The following is a 21,335-nucleotide window of genomic DNA, read 5'->3' as shown; positions in this document are numbered from 1 at the left end:
GCTCAAGGCTTGTTTATGGCTTATGGTTTGGTTCTGGCTCAAGTCTGGTTTATGACTCAAGGCTTGATTATAACTCAAGGCTTGATTGTGAATCAAGGCTTGGTTCTGGCTCAAATCTTGTTTATGGATCAAGATTTAATCGTAGCTCAAGACTTGGTCCTGAGTACTAGTCGATGGGAAATTTTCCAAAGAATCCAATGCCGTTGGAAATTTTGAGCTATCTCTAAACGCATGTGCAGTAGATTAAAAAACTGTTTTTTTAATTCATAACTCAAAAACACCTATTTCGATTTGGCTCTAATTTTCAGGAAAGGCAGCTGAAAAGCTATACTTTAAAATGATTATACCTAAAATTTGCATATTTTGAGTTTTTAACCATTTTTATGCAAAATAGTGAGCTAATTCAAATTTTTTCAAGGTTTCCTTACAGTATTTGCTTTTTTGTGCGCATGCGTAGTTATATAGACAAAAACTAAGCCCAAATTCAAAATCTTCGAAAAATTTCCAATCAGTTATCTATATTCACACTTAATTTTTATTTATTCTAAACAAGTTTTAACAGAAAAAACAAATACAAGTTATAATTAAGAGCATAACAAATATGAGAGTATTTAAAAAAAATTTATTTTTTACGTTTGTTTTTTCACTTAACTTCAGTTTGGGAAATTATTTATTTTTGATGAAAAATAATTTCCCAAACTTAAAAAAATTTTAAGTTGAAAAAACAAACGTAAAAAATAAATTTTTTTTAAATACTCTCATATTTGTTATGCTCTTAATTATAACTTGTATTTGTTTTTTCTGTTAAAACTTGTTTAGAATAAATAAAAATTAAGTGTGAATATAGATAACTGATTGGAAATTTTTCGAAGATTTTGAATTTGGGCTTAGTTTTTGTCTATATAACTACGCATGCGCACAAAAAAGCAAATACTGTAAGGAAACCTTGAAAAAATTTGAATTAGCTCACTATTTTGCATTGGATTCTTTGGAAAATTTCCCATCGACTAGTACCTTTCCAATTTTTTTTTTGACCAAAATTAACATTTTTGCAAGCAGAAATGGATTTTTCAATCTTCATTTTGAAAGATGTCACTTTTCACGAAATTAACGATTAAGAGTGTTCTTTATGAGATAGGGGCTTGAAACTTTTGCTAGTTGAGTATTTTTAGAGGTAGAATACGCTGAAAAAATTTGAGCCAAATCAATAACTTGTCACCGACAACTGTTCGTTTTACCCGTGGAATCCCTCTTTAACAATGGCCTAAAACTTGTCAACAGCGGGGAGCAAAAGAAATGTTCTTTTCAACACCATTACTGAAAAAATTAATTTCCCTGCATATTATTTAACAATAGCCTAAAACTTGTGAACAATGGGCTGCAAATTAATCGTACCAAATTTAATAAGACCTAGCTGTACAATTTTTAAGAAAGATTATATCTTATGACGTTTATTATTTTTTGTAAAAATGATTGTGTTATTTTTCTTAAAAGTAATGCAACAGATGTATTTTTATTCAAATTTTATAAACAACCATTTTGAATTTTGAAAAGCTTTTTATAATTCTGTATGTTAGTTTTTATTAAATAATATTTAGTTTACGAAATATGCAAATAAAAAACTAACAATTTTATTTATTAATTAGTGTTGTGTGGTATGATGGACTATACTTCAAATGTAGTCATAACGTAATCTCAAAAAAATGGATTTTGATGAGACCACCAAAGTTGATAGGATGAAATAAAAATAGTAACAATGATGTTGATACATTTATAATAAGACATTTTATTGTACTAAAAACTTGGTTAAATCTTAGACATGTCTTAAACTGATTTCGTCTGGAGGTCAGAAATCGATCTGGTCCCGGGAACCCGTCCTGGTAGGCAAAGGGTCCCCTCTTGGACATCGATGAGTTGACAATTTTAAGGGAGAGGGTAATATTAGGTACTGACACACCCCCGTTACTACAGGTTAAGTTTAGATTAGGATCGAGTTTGAAGACGCTTACATACTTAATTCTACTTATTTTAGCCTAGACCGTAATAAAATTTTTGTATATGACGATAGAATTCTAGATTTTCCTAACCCTAAGTTTATAGTTTGTTTTTTCAGCGATTTGAGGAAAAGTAACTTTTATGATTTTAAGTCTTTTACAAGGTAAAGGGACATAAATGAGAAACATTTTAATCTTTCTATTGAATTTAGAACTAACATCTTTTTCGCAGCTGTTTGCCATAAAAACATAAACTAACGAAAGTGAAAATAAACACATTTATAATTTTATCTCTTATTTTTATTGCAACTTCGACAAATATCTAGTTTGCGCAGCAACATTGCTCCCCCCTTTGAACGGTCACGTTAAAAAGAACAAATGATTACGGTAGTATGATTACGGTGTATGATAAGAGTGGGACATGCGATTTGAATTGTTCTGAGAATTTTGAGCTGACCGGTTATTATTTTATTACGAGACGAATTTTTTTCATTTTTATTAGACGATTTATTTGATTCTAATATTTTTTCCCAGCAATGCAAGAATTCTAATAATTCTTCCATTGTCGGTGAATTGTTACCTTGAATGAACTCTTTCCATTTTAACTGTGTTTGAAAATCTAATTTGGAAACTACAGCATAAATAGGAAACGCATGTAAGAAGGGTTTTTTTAGAGCTTCTAAAGCGCGATAATGTATGGTGACGGTGTTTAAAATATCTCCCACTGAGGAAGCTGACATATTCGTGCAAAGTGGTAACTCGAAAAGAGCCTTTATATGATTGTCAATAACTGCCATCGGGTCGTCATAATATTTTTCTAAAATTCGCCACGCTACATTGTAATTCGCGTCTGTAGTTTCAATTGACTCGATTTTGTCGGCAGCCTTGCCTGACAAACATGAACTCAAATAGATAAGCTTTTGTGAATGAGTATATCTTTTATCATTATGAACTGAGGATTTGAATGTATCGCAAAAACTTGGCCATTTTTCATACGAGCCACTAAAAGTAGGCAAATTTAGAGCTGGAAGTTTTACATTGATATGATTATCAATTACAGTTGAATGAAAACTTTGAACTGATTCTATATTACCACCGAGAGAATTTGCGATATTAGAAGGATTAAAGGGAGCAGTATGGTTTGTCGAAGGAAAACCTTGAGCCACAGGCTCTTTTTCAATAATTAACCTCTGTGCCTTCGCACTTGCCGAAGAAAGCTTGTCTTCAAAATTACCCCTTTCCTCATATTCTGCGTCGAGCGTTTCATCAGAAGCTATAGCTTCAATTTCTGTTTGTTTAATTTTAAAATTTTCTTTCAAAGCTGCCACTTCCGTTAATTTTAGTGATGCATATCAAGCATGCAATCTGATCGATTGTCAAATTTCACGAGAATGATTGTTTACTATTAACTTCATATCGTCTTGATTCGTTTTCTAAAAAAAACAGGTTGATTGGCTTCATTATAATTGAATGTGTCACTTTTCAACACGTGTTTATGTACACTTGACGTTTTAAATATTTTGAATACCAAAGTAACCTTAATAATAAAAAGTTAATACTTTTAACGGATTTACTTTACTTTTATTATTAACAAGTATGTGTCAATATTTTTAAAAATGTAGTTCCAATAACAGAATAAATTTTTATTTTAGGGAGGAGGATCATATTTTAAACCAGTTCAAATTAACCTATTTAATAGATTTAATGCATTTTCTAGTCTAGCTTGCTATCTGATAGCACTTTGATAGTGAATTATTATATTTATGACAGTTATGTGGTAAAACTATCAACTTTATCTTAAAATTTTAGAAAAGAACTTTCATAAACAGAGGTTAAAAATTATTCGAATTTTTCGTGCACTGTTTAATTCTATAAAAGCAAAATAAATATATAAATAGATAATATTTCACATTATAAATATTCATTAGTCTAAATTCAAATTTACAAAAATTTTATTTTTATATACGTTTTAGCTATAATTTTAAATTTTCAAAAATGAGATTTATTAGTTATAGCTTGCAATTATATCTTTTTTCAAAATTCATAAATCAATAAATATGGTTAATTTATTTATAAATAAATACAACTGTAAGTAAATAAAATTTTATTTAGATTTAATTAATTAAAAATAATAAATTTAACACATAAAACACAAAATTTACAAATTTCAACAATTTTTTGGTAACTCGTCTTGAATTTTCGGTGCAAGAGAGCAAGTCACCCAAGAGTTTAAACACATCAGATTTCTAATTGATTCATTGTTTAATTTATTCCTATGTTTCCTAATCGTGAGAGAGCTGCGAGAAAAAAGCCTTTCTGCCGACACAGATGTTGCTTGGATGCAAAGAAGATCTCGAGCCATTCTTGCTAAATTTGGGAACTGTTTTTTATGACTGCGCCACCATTGTAAAACATTTTCTTCTTCGCTTGCACAACCTTGCGATAAATATATATCTATTTCTTTTCGCCAAAGCTGATTTTTCAACTGATTCCTTGATGTTTTCGTCTGAATTCCTTTATCACTTTTATTGTTCTTTTTAAATAACTTAAACAAATTGACCTTTCCTTCCAAAATTTCAACATTTTTAGTGTCGCTTGGATTGTATTCTTCAGTAGTCTATATAATTAAATGTTGTTAATAAAAAAATTTTCTTTTTAAGTTATATAAAAACGTAATTATTTTTTTTATTAATTTTTTTTGTTGAAATTTTCTAAAATTATTTTAATAATATTTATGTGCATTATAATATTTCAATGTATTAGGAAGATTAAATAAACGAATAAATTTGCAATTAAAATAGACAAACAATTTGACAATTGTTTGTTTTTGGTTTAAAATGCTTTTTTAGAATAATTATTTTTTTTATATAAAAGTGTAATTTTGAATTTGGAGTACATTAAAGTACAGTAAAAACTAATTTAAACTAATTTTTTTTTAATTAAAATTTAATGAAAATGTAGTTTAAATTTAATTAATTTATTAAACTTATTAAATTAATTTAATTTTAATTTAATTAAAAATTTAATCTTATTACCTCGGGTTTGTAATAAAATTTTTGATACATATCTTTGAATTTTTTAATCGATGTTTTTGCCATTTCTTTCCCCCATTCAGTTTCATAAAAAGATTCAACTTTAAATCTCGGATCCAAAATTAGGCTAGCGCAGTAGATCCAATTACTTTTCTCATAGTGTTTCATCAGTTTTGCCTTTGCAGCTTCCAATGCTTCTACTATGATGTCGTCGATTTCACTTCCGTCATTTTTTTCCGTTAATTCTGTAATCGATTCTTCGATTCCAGCGACAAGCATATTAAATCCGATTATTACTAAAGGAAGTGTAACATCCCTACTGAAAATTCCTGTACAAGATCTTGTACAGGATCTTGTACAGGATCAGCAACTGAACTTGTACAGGATCTTATCAGTTCCTGTACAAGAAAATGCATAACGATTTGGAACAAGATCTTGTATAGGATCTTGTACAGGATCTGGTACAAGAAAATAATCTTGTACTGGAAAATGTGCAATTTCCTGAGTCATGTAATCAATAATGAAAGTTCATGTGCAAGTTCCTGTACATGTTCCGTTATACCTCCAAAATGAAGGGGATACACTTGTTCCAGAAAATGCTCAATTTCTTGAACGTGATCACGGTAGTTTCTTAGGCACAATTTTGAAAGGGTGTTCATGAACATGTTCCCGTACAAGTTCATGTACTGGATCTGGTGTAGTTTAATGCGGAAAATTTCTCCCATGCAAGATCCCCTACAAGAAATTGTGCAAGAACATTTACTGAGGCTGGGAGGAAAATTTTCTTATCCGGTACTTGTACAAGATCCTGTACAAGATTACATATTATTTCAGCATTATGGAATTTTCCTTTTGATATTTCCTGTATGGTTTCCTGTACGTTATCCTGTACATGAACTTGTGCTGTTTCCTATACAAGATCATGTACAGTTTCTTATATTAATATTTTGATATTGGGAAAGTAAATTTGTTAATTTTTTTGACTAATTTTTAGCAAAAGTTATCCCTATTTTTTGAAAACTTTTTATTGTTCTTCAAATACAATCAACATTCACAATTTTTAATATTCTGGATAATTTTACAAATTATATATATTTTTTGTAAATAAAAGAAACTTCAATAACTTTCAATGAAAAGATTGCTTAAAATTAAAAAATCGCGATATTTTATTAAAAAATTTGGTCCTCAAAAGGTTAAGTAATTCGTTAAACATACATCCATTCTACAGAGCACTTTCACACTTTCACTTTACATGTCTAAGCTATAAATGCATTTGATACTATACTTTGCATGAGAAAATTAGTTTTTATTTTATTTTTTTAATTATTGATTGAATTGATTTTAATATGTTTAATAATTTTTCAGTAGTACAGTTAATACTCATTTGAAAATTTAAATATTTAATTAAAAAAGCGAAAGGCTATAAAAAGAATATGATCGATATAGTACATATATTCATAAATTCTTCCAATATATTTGTTAGTGTTAAACGCAACAATGCGTAAGGTTTTACTAATTGAAATATAAAACATAAATTTCCTTTCTACAAATATTAGAACGAAATAAAATATTTTGCAGTAGTACGTTATATTAGGTGTTATCAAAATCGTTTCATTTTTTCAATTCCATAATAACAAAATATTTATACATTTCAAAAACGACATTGATGTAGAATTTAAAGTTATGAAAATTTTGACAATATATGCTCTTATTTTCAGGTGCTTTAGTTATCTTCTATTAAAGTCTAAGAATGTGCTTCTAAAATGTTTCAGAAGTATATTTAAAAACTATTAATTTTTTTAATTATCGCAAAATAAATAAACAAGTGTGAGCAATTTGACACAGCTAACTCAGATACTTTATTTGTGCACTAAATTGATGGAGTTTGAGTAAATAAAATGCTAAGATAAATGATAAGAACTTTTAGCTTGATTGAACTAATAATTAATTTAATATGAAAGTAAATTTGGTACGGCACAAAGATATTTTTCAGTATCTACATTAATGCAAACACTTATTGCTCTAATATCTGCGACAGATGCAGCAAACCTGGTATCGTCGATTTTTATGACCATTTGAAATCTCGAATGATTATTCACGAATGCGTTCCTTGTCTCAATTCGATTTAATAAGACAAACTGTTTTTGTTTGGTTTCATCTACTATGAATTTCACTATATGAGCATACTTATTACTTCGAAGCAATACATATGTGTTATCGGAACGCTTGTTAATCTTATCGTTTGACAAATAAAGACAACCATCTTTGACCATTTTGGAAAAATAAACAGCTTTTTCCGATAAACCTAATGCATTTATCCATAACTTATTTACCTTAGAAGAAGTTCCAAAAAATCGAGCTTTAGATAACCTTACAGACTTTTGCACTTTTGTATTACCCAATTGATTGTAAAAATGTTTTGCTTGTAATGAACAAGTAGGATAGACTGCTCTTTTAACTAGAATTGAACTAAAATTAAGAGAAATGTGTCGAGCAACTTGTAAGTGAACCCCTTTCGCAGCGTGAATAATTTTCAGAAACTGTCTATTGCCGTCTTCAAATCCATAAGCCGAATGTGCAATAAGTGGACCCCAGTTCGAAACACTTGTGCCTAAGTGCAATAATAGATGCACATTAAATGTCATTGCGTATGCCGAATATATTTCTTCAACTTGAGATACAAATATGTGCAACAATTCATCAGCATGATCAAGCTCCGTTATTGATATTTTTGATTGGAGAAGAATATATAAAGCTTCCACAAGAAGTATCCAATGCGATACAAACTTATTTGGGAGAAATTGCGAAATTATTGGTAAACTATAATAAAGTATCCAATTCTCCCACTCTCTAGCTTTCCAATGTTCTCTATCTTTGATAGTGCGTGTAAGACGACCAATTTGGAAAGGAACTTTCATATTACGCATTTGTAAATCAATATCATTAATATTGTTTTTCGAAAGCAATTCGGAAACTTTCCCTTTTGATCCAAACCAAATATTAGCGAATTGTTTTCCAATGCCGCTAATAATATGCATTGGTTGTGGAATAAAGCCTTCAATAATATTAAATTTACTAAGATTTATTAGAACAGATGGCTTTTGAACTCCGAAACAAGGTTTCGACTTAGTTCCTTTCCTCATATGATCAATCATGTTGGTAGCGTTACGCCTACTTATAGGAGTGTCCGATAAAGGATATTTATAACTACCAGAATTTGGCTTTTTATCATTACATACCCATTTTCCTTTATGAAGGCACCAGTTACAACCAAATTCACCATTAAATTGGTTTACACCTTGCATTGGCGCTCTAGCAACAGACAATTGGAAAAACTTTTATCATGAGTTTTTTATTATTTATGTTGCAAGGTATTCCTTCTTGTGAAAGTTTGTTCATGTTTTTTACAAACGGATCGAGAAACACATTCATATCTGGTTTCGATTTCCCAAACCATAATCCGGCAACGATTAATTCCGTTGTCCTAATTTGAAGTGGTACTTCATTGACTTGTAGAAAGATGGGCCAAATAGAATACGTCGAACTTTCATAAAGAGGAGCACCATCTGTGTTAAAAACCAAAGTACAATACTGATGTCTGTCGGAAGGCGATAGACCATTCAAAAACTTTTGATATAGCCGACCATCGTAAATATCTTCCATGATATTTGGATTGTGAACTCTATCATTCATGATATGATTATAGTAATCGCTATTTTGTGAAATCAACTCAGAAATTTGCAAAGAAACATCAAAGTACACAAAAAAATCATCATAAGATGAATTTTTTACATCAATGTTATCGTTACATAAGTTACACTTCAGACATTTTTGGTTACGTTCAAATGTTCCAAGATAAATGCCACAATTTGGACACATACCATGGAAAGTGGCGTTTTTTGATGGATTGAATAAAGTGTCTATTAGGTAACGAGTAGCAGGTAAAATTGGAAACTCAAATAAGGAATTAATCAGTTGAAATAAACTGACCACAGCAGTTTGTGAAAGTGAGAAGATGATACAAAATTTCAAAATCATCATTAGTAATTCTCCTTTTGTTTTGTTTACTGCTGTACTTAACACTTGATAAAAATCTTCATTATTTATGACATTTTGTAGTTTTTGAAAATGTGATGCTTCTTCACCTGATGCTTCCATACATGCTGCTGCGTCATCAAAGTATTCCGAGTTGTATAAAAACTCTTCCATCTCTTGTAACTGAATATTACTATTCTGAAACATTTGATAATTCAAAAAAAAATATAAATATAAAAATAATTTTTAGATAGATAGAATTATTATAAAATACCTTTTAAATAATATGAAATTATAGTAATTGAAAAATTTTAAATTGTATTTTGAAATTTAGAATTTTGTGAACAGTTGAAAATATTTAAAAAATCTAAACTAAAAAAATATTTTTCAATTATAATTTATTAAAACATTGTTGGTAATTACGATAAATTTAAGTTTTTCTGAAATAATCTATATAAATAAAATCAGACTTTGTCTTTACATTGCATAGAATTTGTAAATTCATTTTTAATTTTTCGTTTTGAGTAATAAGAAATCCAAAAATGTTTCATGTGACACTACCTGTATAATTTTTTCATATAAATTCAACCAATTTTCACAATAAAATTGAAATATAAATAATGAATCCGCATTTTTAAACCAAAATCATATTTTTGATTTTTGAAAAATTGTTTAATTAATTTATTTTTTGTTTCAATTTTGTTCCAAGTTTTATGAAGTTTGTGTTGCAATTTATTGACGTTTTAAAATTTTAAATTATATTTCATTACAATTATATTATAAACAAATTTGCAGTGATAAAAATGTCTATTAAAAATTTTCTAAAATCAATTATCGTGAGTTTATAAACAATTTTTATTTTGATATTTTGAGGTTTTGAATTTTAAATTCCATCCATTTATAATATATACAGGGTGATTTTTATGTTCCAGACCCCTAAAATATCTTGAAAGGAAATAATTTTAGAGAAAAATGTTTCATACAAAAGTTGTCAGTTTAAAAAAAATCTATTAGTTTTTATAATTAAAAATCGGGCCCAGGCCCTTAAATCACTCGAACGTGTCCTTTTTTCCACTAACCAAGCAATATGATTAACTAAAAAATTCTTTATAATTATTGAATAATTAAAAAAATTACTACTTTCATTTGCATCTGCAGTGTATGATACACAATTTACTAAAAGTGACTCAAGTACTTGTATTCGGTCCCCTATTTTACGTCTTTAAAAACTTATTTCCAATTCGTAATCAGGGACCTCGGGAACCTCTTGAAACTAAGTCACACTAAAATCACCTCTAAAACCACAAAATCTAATTTTGGTCATTATAAGTTCCAAACAATAAAACTTCTAAAAATCTATCAATCTTTTTTTTACCTCAAAGCTTATAATACTAAATTTAAAACTGTGTAAAAGTAATGTTAAATTAACAATCAGAAGGATTAGTAGAATAAAAATAAAAAGTTTCATAATCTTCCTTAATTTTTGTTATCATTTTTAATCAGTCATTTTGTGTCTGATATTTTACATTTTTAAAAACTGATTTCAGATTCGTAATCAGGGACCACAAAAGTCCCTTGGATTTAAGTTACACTAAAATGAGTTTTAAAACAACTGAAAATCTAGTTTTGGGCCTTATAAGCCGCTAAATATTAAAATTTGTAAAAATCTAATTTTTTTACCCCAAGGTTCATGATACTAAATTAATAGCTTTAATTAACAATTATAAGGCTAAATAAGTTTAAAATAATGAGTTTCATAATATTCCTTAATTTTTTCATTTTTAATCAATCATTTCGGGTCCGCTACTGTAAAGTTTTAAAAACTTGTTTCAGATTCGGAATCTGGGACCACAAAAACCCCATAGAACTAAGTTACACTATAATAACCTTTTAACCACAAAAAATCGATTTTTCGGCCCGAATTTAACTTTGGGCCCAAAAGTTACCACATGTCTGAAAAGAGAAAATCACTGGCTACAAGAATCTGAGTTTGAAAATACTTGGTTCCATTTAGAGTACTTACTTTTTTATCTGTAGGGCCCACATAAGGCCATGGGCCCAATTTTTAATTATAAAAACTAATAGATTTTTTAACCTGACTACCTGACAACTTTTGTATGAAATATTTTTCTTTAAAATTATTTCCATTCAAGATATTTTGGGGGTCCGGAACATAAAAATCACCCTGTATATTATGTTCAATAGAAAAGCTAGAGTAAAATTATCTGTAAAATTGAAAGACTTCAAAGTGCATTGTAATATGGAATGGCCTCACGGTGTCATTAGGACAAGTTTGGAATTTTTTTATAAAAAAATTTTACATTATAAATTAAAATCTTTCGAATTTTAGAAATGTTTGAAGTCACACTTTAATCACATTACTTGAGGCTTCAGAATTAATGTTTAGCTATTCACAAATAAAAAATTACTGTATCTGCCGATTTATGTTGAATAAAATCGGACAAGTGCGAGTTACACTCGCACTGAAATCGAGGGTTCCGTACTCGAAGCGAACTTATTTGGTATAAAAACAAATGTTTAAAAAATATGTGTTGTATGACAACTAATATAAGTGATACAAAAAGGAACAATTTTGTAAAATTCAAGAAAATTGTTCCTCTTCGTATCACTTATATTAGTTGTCATACAACACATATTTTTTAAACATTTGTTTTTATACCAAATAAGTTCGCTTCGAGTACGGAACCCTCGATTTCAGTGCGAGTGTAACTCGCACTTGTCCGATTTTATTTTTTAAAAAATATTTTACTAAAAAAATATAAGAAACATAATTTTATTTCAACTCGCAATATTTTTATTGTATTTACATTTTAAAAATATATTGAATATTAAATTTTATCTTTCTAAGTCAAAAAGAGATAAAACTTAAGATATTGATATAAGGCTAGTAGCTGCTTGTCAAGGAAAAATCGAAAGTTATCTAAAAAATAAAATTTGTTTATTAATTCCAGAAAAATCAACTCCAATCATCCTCGCTATATTTTTTTTTGTAATCTACACGTAAAAATACGTCAAAATATATAAATTTGAATCATTGTAGAAAAACTTTTTTCATTTTTTGCGGAAAAATACATTTTTTTCTGAAATTTATCATTTTTCTTCAAAAATTTGATAAAAATTGATCATCAACTCCAATCGCGCTTACATTTTTTCCCTGTATTTTTCACGCAAAAATTGAGTTTTACAGCAAGTATGAACAGTCTGGATTGAATATTGTGTGCGCTAGGGAGAATAAATCATTTTTTTCGAAATTTTTGATTTTTCCTTGGCAACGCTATGTAAATTAATCCGAATCAAGTTCGCTATAATTTTCCTGTAATTTTCACGTAAAAATACGTAAGTGTGTCAAATTTGAGCTCTTTATGTCAAAAGATGTGGCCGCTAGGGGGGGGTACATACTCATTTTTAGGTATTTTTCGTAAAAATTCATGGTTTTTCCTTGACAACGCTATAATAATCAACTCCAATCATGCTCGCTATATTTTTTTTGTAATCTACACATAAAAATACGTTAAAATATATAAATTTAATTTCCTTTAAATAAAATTTTGTTCGTTTTTGGTGGAAAAATACATTTTTTTCCTAAAATTGTCATTTTTTCTTGAAAAACTTGATAAAAAGTTAATCATCAACTCTAATCGTGACCGCTTTTTTTCCCCTGTATTTTTCCCGTAAAAATACATTTGTATACTAAATATGATCTGTCTGGGTTGAATATTGTGTGCGCTAGGGAGAATAAATTATTTTTTTCGAAATTTTTGATTTTTCCTTGACAACGCTATGTAAATTGATCCGAATCAAGTTCGCTATAATTTTCCTGTAATTTTCACGTAAAAATACGTAAGTGTGTCAAATTTGAGCTCTTTATGTCAAAAGATGTGGCCGCTAGGGGGGGGGTACATAGTCATTTTTAGGCATTTTTCGTAAAAATTCATGGTTTTTCCTTGACAACGCTATGTTAATCAATTCCAATCAAGTTCGCTATAATTTTCCTGTAATCTACACGCGAAAATACATATGTGTACTAATTTTCAGCCCTCCAGATAAATTTATGTGGCCGCTAGGGGGGGGGTACACGATTTCAAAAAAACCGATATTAATAGGGTTCCGAACCGAGTACGGAACCCTAAAAATGGTGAAAAATGATCAGCGATAAAAATGGAATTGTCTAACATAAATTTTGACAAAAATTAAATGTCATTGTCAAATTCATGAATGCGTGAAAACTTTATTTTAAACAAACATGCTTTTATTACCTCAAAGGAAATTCTGCTAATATTTAAATGTTCCTCTTCATTGTCCACGTATTCAGAGAATGCATCATAATAAGTTTCTGTCGTTAAATGTTGATAATCTTCCTGACTTTCCAACAATGCCTGTTGAAACTCATTCTCCACATGTACTATTTCTTGATGAGGCAAATCATCCAGCTTCTCTATTTCCATTGGAATAGCTGCACATTCTTCATTTAAGTCTTCTTGAAAACCCTTTACGCTGAATGTTGTGTGTTTTTGAGGATTGATGATCTAAACAGGAATATCGTTTATAAATTTTATTATTATTTTGAGATTCAAATAATTAGATGCTGAACTTTGACGAGTTTTATAAATGTAAAATAAAATGTTTCTTATAAATTACCTCTTCATTAGGTTCATCAGGTATTTCTTCAACATCTGCGTTTAGATGTTTCCTTTTAAACTGTGTAGTCCTTGGTACATCAGTATCAGTTTCAAATAGGTAACCTTTATATTTGGAGGGCCTCCTCGCCATGCTTCTAAAAAATTGTTTCTAATTAAACCATAATTGTCTTGTGCTAACGATAATGATATTCATTCGTGTCACAGTACCTACCCAAAAATTATTAATTAAAATCAAAAACAATATTTTCAAAATCATTAGTCAAGACTGTTTCCAGTGGGCACAGGGACGTCTTAAAGACTTCTTTTTATCTGCGAACATAAGGGGCCAATGGTTTAAAAACATCATAAAGACAACAGAAAGACATCAATATAAGATATCTTAAAATTATGCTTAAAATTATAATTAAATTAATTATAAAAATTAATTATCCTTTGTATCTTACGGGTCAATTAATTATATGGATATAATTTCAATTTTTCAATGTTATATTTAATTATGAATACCCGTAGAAATAATATTAGAATATATGCACATATTTTTATTGGTGATATTTATGTAATTTTGTTTTAGATATTTGTAATAATAATAATATGTGCATATATGACATTTCAAGAATAAAGCATTGCGCTATAAGCACCTCAGCCGTTAAAAACAGGTATGAAGTTCTTCAAAGTTGACGATCTCACTTGTGAATGAAATGAATATAACTTAGAAACATTCCAATAGCTTTTGTCTTCTGTAGTTTCTAAGTCAAAGTTGAACTCAACAAATATTCTGTTTATAAAAATTTGTCTCATTTCAAAGTTTGAGTGTCTTTCAGACATCTTAAAGAAATCTAATGGCCAAGAGATAGAATATTTTTAGCACGCCTAAAAGACATCTTTTGTCAAAGTCCAAAAATAGGCGACCGCAAAAAGACATCCTTAAGACATCTTTCTAACAAGTGTGACCACTGAGTTTAAGCACTCCACTTTTTATTGAATAAAATCATGAGCCGAAAGTTCTGAACGTTCATATGAACGAAATATTTTTTTCAATCTATAAATTATTAAAAATTATAATGACCATGTAAAATAAAACAGTAAATTAAACAATTATTAAATTAATAACTTCTTTTTAGATATTTTAAACAAAATTTTGTAATAAAATTCGTACTTAAAGAAGTAGAAAAACAAATTTCGTTCATATGAACGTTCAAAACTTTTGGCTCATATAAAATCATTAAAAGGTAAAATGTTTAAATTCTCTACATGAGGTAATTTTCTCAATTTTATACTTGGAAACTTGAAAACCTTTTGGTTTTTAAACAACTCTGCTTTAAAAAAATTTTATTTTTCAAGATAAAAAAATTTTCTAGGGGACAACACTTATACGAATTTCGATCGTAGAGCTGGTTCTTCGATCCGAAGCCTTAATTTGATATTTTTTTATCTGCTTTTTCCTCAATTATAAAATTCTCATGGCGAACGAAAAAAAAATAAATTTCAAATGCGTCTTGCCCGTTTCAAAAGTAAAAAAAATAGTAAGCTAATATTTTTTTCAACACTTTACATATTATTTACCTCAAAGTTGTCAAAACATTTTTCTGAAATGTAAAGTATATAGATAAACACAAAAAAATTATCAAATTGAACAAATAACACAATAACAAATAATAAAATAAATAAATAGAATAAATCTAATATATATGCACGTGGGAAGCAAATTGGCTGCCATAGAATCAGTATATTCTATGTTTTATATTTACTTACCTTTTTATATCAGAAGAAAAAATTCATAAAATTTTATTTTGCAACCTCTATCACTCGCACTTATTTTGGTAGAATACAAAAAACCTAAAACTAGGAAGATGTATGTCGCAATGATACTCAGGTAACAAAGGTTTAAAACGGTTTTTCGACCGTTTGAAAGTTAACAATAAAAATAACCAGGGGTTATAAAGCTCCAAGGAAAGAAGAACACTGAACAGAATCATTACGACCTAAAGGTGAGTTCAGAATGCTTATGTTCTCCTCAACTAAACGTAAAGGTGCTTTTATACCTCAAATTTCGATCAGATGAACATTATTTCTGGACCGTGAAAATGCGTGAAAAGTCATTTTCACGGCGGGTATTTTTGAATTGTTTTAAACAAAAAATGTTTTTTTAAGAAATATAATATTAAATAATTGTTTAAATATGTAAAAACACTTTAAAATAGTGATAGAAAGATGATTTGATTGAAAAATTTAGCAAATTTTGCTTTAAAACGTTTTCTGCTACAAGAAAGTGTAAAATGACGATGTTTGTGAAATGGTTTGTACAGTGCTTCTTCCTTGTGAGTGTCTCTCAGAGTTTTGTTTATGTTTTATCGGTTCTTTTTATCTTGTAATAAATAATGAGTGCTGAAAATAAATCGGTAAGTTGAAATGTTTATTAAATAAATTTAAATTCAACTAATTGTTTCGAAAATTAATTATAATTACTTATGAAAATCATAAGTAATTATAAAACTTGACATTTAAAAACACAAAAAGTACGTGAATAAATTTGAGGTTATAAATCAATTTTCCACTCATCTCTGAAATACTTTCTGTATAAATTAAGTTTCGTTCAGTTATTCGAAACAATTGGTTGAATTTAAATTTATTTAATAAACATTTCAACTTACCGATTTATTTTCAGCACTCATTATTTATTACAAGTTAAAAGGAACCGACAAAACGTAAACAAAACTCTGAGAGACACTCACAAGGAAGAAGCACTGTACAAACCATTTCACAAACATCGTCATTTTACACTTTCTTGTAGCAGAAAACGTTTTAAAGCAAAATTTGCTAAATTTTTCAATCAAATCATCTTTCTATCACTATTTTAAAGTGTTTTTACATATTTAAACAATTATTTAATATTATATTTCTTAAAAAAACATTTTTTGTTTAAAACAATTCAAAAATACCCGCCTTGAAAATGATTTTTCACGCATTTTCACGGTCCAGAAATAATGTTCATCTGATCGAAATTTGAGGTATAAAAGCACCTTAAGATCATAGCAAATGCAGATTGCACAGGCTGTGTCTACATGACTGCGTTCAAACGCTGCGTATTTCGTTCAATAATGAGAGAGAGAGAAGATAGACATATACTTCTATCCTTATTACACTTACTGTTCAACGAAAAACGCAGCGTTTAAATGCAAATAATGTGTATACGCAGCCTCAGACAGGTAATGGAGTTTCTACAATAAGTACAAGTGCAAATTGTTTGTGTTTGGGTGCGCGCGCATCATGTTGACTTTTATTTTTTTTAAGATAATTGATAATAAATAGTAATTAATTAATAATAATTTATAAAATAATTAACTAATAATGAGTAATTACCATCAATAATCTTTAAAAAATAAAAGTCAACATAATACGCGCGCACCCAAACACAAACAATTTGCACTTGTACTTGGACTTGCTCTTGTACTTATTATAGAAGCTCCATTAAGAACTTCCTCCAATATGCTCAGGCGATTCTTAAATGGGCGCAAAAGAGAAGTGCAAGTCCAAGTACAAATCCCACGATAGCAAAAGGTGATAATGATGAATGATCTATCTCTTTTGCTTCCATGGGATTTGCACTTGGACTTGCACTTCTCTTTTGCGCCTATTCTGGAACCGCCTTGAGTGCAAAAGAGAAGTGCAAGTACAAGTGCTAGCGGCTTGTACTTGGTTACGCGCGCATCGATTGACATAATTAATTACTTGAAATTAATTAATATTAATTAGTAATTAATTATCAAACAATCGTTTAATAATAAGTCAATACAATTAATTAAATTTCCATGCGTGGTGCCAGACCGCGGACGCAAATCGCCCTCACTCTAGCGGCAAACTTACTCCTTCCGTTTCAACCGCAGCAGAAGGGTCACGAAGTAGTAGAAGGAGACCCCACTATGCAGAATAGAAATGTCACGGTTTTCCAATTCTCTTTGAATTTGTTGGGTTAGTGATACTAGCGAATCTGCAGTGAAAAGTCATCAAACAATGAAATTGTGGCCTGTTAGTGTTGGCGATACTTGCGAACCAATATCGAAAACTTTTAAATATTAAAATTATCATCTGCTACGAGTCTGCTTACTATTAAAATGTAAGAGGCGCAATACATTTTCGGACATTTTCAATCACAGTTGCAGCGCTTTTCCCTAGAGGTAGCGCCAACTTCACTAACCCAACACGCCGAAAGAGAATTGGAAAACCTACGCATTCAGACCTCTTCAGCCTGCCTGCCAGCAGAAAGACGGGGCAAGGGGGTCACATGTGTGTAAGTGAGAAAGAGAATTCAAATTCAAATTTTTTTCTCGCTTACACTCATGCGACCCCCTTGCCCCGTCTTTTTGCAGGCAGGCAGGCTGCAGAGGTCTGATTGCGCCTTTATATTCAGATTCCCTATGCAGTGGGGTCTCCTTACACTACTTCGTGACAAGGGTCATACAAGTTGTAGGTTATGATAAAATTCTACAATAATATTGCTAAAAATCAATTGTACATTTATACTGAGTGTACCCATGCTATAAACATATCTAAGAAATTCTTGAAAATAATGCATATAATAAAATAGATTCTTAAACTTTGAAATGATTCAAATCTTCTGCATGTTTTGAATATTTTTCCTGCTACTATCGACAGTCAACGCTCTGAACTTCAGCTCCAAGTAAAATGACGGATCAAGGTGCAGTCCCATGATAGTGTGAAACGGAAAACGTTTAGCCAATAAGAAATGTCTATTAGAATGATTTCCATTGAATCAGAAGTTGCTATTGGCTAAACGTTTTTCGTTTCCCGTTTTTACGCAGACATGGGACTGGCCCTTCAGTGATCACAAAATTAGAGCACGAGATGTAAGGATACAGTCACATGAAGCAGATTAGCGGATTTGCAGATTAGACGTTGACCAATCAGAAGGCAGTCTCTTACGGTAGATTAAAATTTGCCGTAAGAACTTAAGTTTCGATTGGCTAAAATCTATTCTGCTAATCCGTTAATCTGCTCCATGTGACTGCAACCTAAGTGAACGCAACTATTTTTAGTGAACTATACAAGTAACCAAAACTGAACACAACCTTCTGGTACAATTTTACCATAACCTATAGCAAGTTGCACACTTGTGTTTTGGTTGAAGCAGCACGACCAATAAAAAGCTAGAGTTACATAAAGAACCTTTCAAATTAATTGAGAACCCCTTCGCACATAGAGCGTACTCCGAGAGCGAATATCGGAAACACCCATTCTCTTCTGTCTATAGCAGGCTTCACAGTGATTCCCCTATTTTCCCTCTATTTCAAAAAATTCCCTTTTTTTCCCCTTTTTAAACTTATTTCACCTCCCAAGCGGCACTATTCTCGTTTTGATAGCATCAAGTTACCTTTTTGGTAATGTAAATTGTTAACATAAAGATATCAAAATGAAATGATCGAAAAATTAACTTTAAAAAGTTTAAAAGTTGTTTATTTGCGATTAAAACAGCTGCACTAGCGCCACAGTTGAACTAACTTAAGCGTGACTCGCTCTGTAGCACTCCATGTGTTTTAAATTATTTTTTTTTATTTAACGCTTAAAAATTATTTTACAAACGCAATAAAAATATCAAAATAATTAAATAATTTGAAATAAACTGTAAAAACAGAGACTGCTTTAGAGCTAGTCACGCTTACGTTAGTTCAACTGTGGCGCTAGTGTAGCTGTTTGAATCGCCAATAACATTTAGATAACTTTCCGTGTATAACATTATGTTAACTTCGAATAGTTAAAATAATGTTATCAAAAATTGTATAACATCGTGTTAACTTAAGAGAAGTTAACAAAATGTTATCAATAAATCGTGGAATAAATGGTAATTGGAAAATGTCATCTTTTTAATTACTATTGGACTATACAAAAATGTTGACTTTAAAGAAGTTATCTTATAGATAACCGTCAATAGTTGTCAATATTCATATATATTTTTAATAACATTTAGTTAACTTTATAACATCTCAAATTGTTATCAAGATTAAGATAACAACTTTTAAACTTTTTAAAGTTAATTTTTCGATCATTTCATTTTGATATCTTTATGTTAACAATTTACATTACCAAAAAGGTAACTTGATGCTATCAAAACGAGAATAGTGCCGCTTGGGAGGTGAAATAAGTTTAAAAAGGGGAAAAAAAGGGAATTTTTTGAAATAGAGGGAAAATAGGGGAATCACTGTGAAGCCTGCTATAGACAGAAGAGAATGGGTGTTTCCGATATTCGCTCTCGGAGTACGCTCTATGTGCGAAGGGGTTCTCAATTAATTTGAAAGGTTCTTTATGTAACTCTAGCTTTTTATTGGTCGTGCTGCTTCAACCAAAACACAAGTGTGCAACTTGCTATAGGTTATGGTAAAATTGTACCAGAAGGTTGTGTTCAGTTTTGGTTACTTGTATAGTTCACTAAAAATAGTTGCGTTCACTTACATATCGTGCTCTAATTTTGTGATCCGTCATTTTACTTGGAGCTGAAGTTCAGAGCGTTGACTGTCGATAGCAACGGGAAAAATATTCAAAACATGGCAGTAGATTTGAATCATTTAAAAGTTTAAGAGTCTATTTTATTATATGCATTATTTTCAAGAATTTCTTAGATATGTTTATAGCGTGGATACACTCAGTATAAATGTACAATTGATTTTTAGCAATATTATCGTAGAATTTTATCATAACCTACATCTTGTATGACACTTGTGCTATGTGGTTGAAACAGCTCGACCAATAATGGTACAATTATAGCTCGGCTGCCTGCATTGGAGTGAAGGAGATAGACAATTAAAGTAAAAGAGAAAGAAAATATTTTTGTCCTCCTTTCTTGCATTGCTGCCTGCGCAGGCAGCTGAGCTGTGACTGTACCATAAAAAGCCACAGTTATATAAACAACTTGTCAAATAAGTTGAGAACCTTTTCGCGCTCAGAATGCACTCCAAGAGCGAATATCGGAAACACCCTATACTTCGCTGCAAGTTTATAGTGAGCGGAAGGACTGTGAGCGGGAAGAAGAATGGCGTGGAGTGAATTGCGCCATAGAAAAACTTGGGTTCTGTGCATACTAACAAAATATGAAACAAATGATATAGCAGACAGCTAGTGTGGGAAGAACTCAAATTCATCTCTGGCGCAACACATTTCACACCCACCTTGTTCTTATTACCTACTGTACCTATCCAACTTATATTGATGCTCCTCCTGTACATAGTCTTAATGAGTGTGACTAAAAATATTAATCTGAACAAAAGTTATGGATTTTTTACATAAAAAAATGCAAACTTTTTATTCTTTGTCAGATTGATGCGAGATTATCTGTAGCTAATCTGCTCGCATGGGATTGCACAAACCGAAAGCAGAATTTGATGAGTGCAAGAGAGATAGTCAGATATTAATATCCTTTTCACTCTCATTAAATTCTGCTTTCGGTTAACGTTTTCTGCTTTCATGGTCTAGTGACAAAACGTAATGCAAAACGCTGTCATGCGACTCCACCCTTACTCTTTGCATCAAGACGAATCGATTGGTGTATATAAAGTTTATCAGAATTTAGAGAATTAATCACAATTGGGAACTGCTAAACTACA

The 21,335-nt window shown here is 30.1% G+C and overlaps 1 protein-coding gene across 1 annotated transcript; it reads right to left on the bottom strand.

The window, feature by feature from the left end:
* Positions 1 to 8,338: 8,338 nt before the first annotated feature.
* Positions 8,339 to 15,633, bottom strand: LOC127285680 (uncharacterized). The gene is made up of 4 exons (XM_051311813.1): positions 15,475 to 15,633; positions 13,721 to 13,856; positions 13,339 to 13,608; positions 8,339 to 9,259 (listed from the first exon to the last, which is right to left on the bottom strand). Exons 2-4 carry the CDS (start codon positions 13,850 to 13,852, stop codon positions 8,339 to 8,341), a joined length of 1,323 nt encoding a protein of 440 aa, XP_051167770.1. The 5' UTR covers positions 13,853 to 13,856; positions 15,475 to 15,633.
* Between the last annotated feature and the right edge of the window lie 5,702 nt (positions 15,634 to 21,335).

This window comes from Leptopilina boulardi, unplaced genomic scaffold (genome assembly GCF_019393585.1).
Source record: "Leptopilina boulardi isolate dan_hultmark-lab unplaced genomic scaffold, ZJU_Lbou_2.1 LbouV2_341, whole genome shotgun sequence".
Taxonomy (NCBI): Eukaryota; Metazoa; Arthropoda; class Insecta; order Hymenoptera; family Figitidae; genus Leptopilina; species Leptopilina boulardi.
This window is presented reverse-complemented; position numbering and strand designations above follow the sequence as displayed.

Coding starts and splice junctions, on each gene's coding strand:
- LOC127285680 (XM_051311813.1), bottom strand. CDS start 13,852: ATGGCGAGGAGGCCCTCCAAATATAAAGGTTACCTATTTGAAACTGAT. Junction 13,609..13,720: donor CTGATGAACCTAATGAAGAG/GTAATTTATAAG, acceptor ATTCCTGTTTAG/ATCATCAATCCTCAAAAACA. Junction 9,260..13,338: donor TTAGCAGAATTTCCTTTGAG/GTAATAAAAGCA, acceptor CAAATGTTTCAG/AATAGTAATATTCAGTTACA.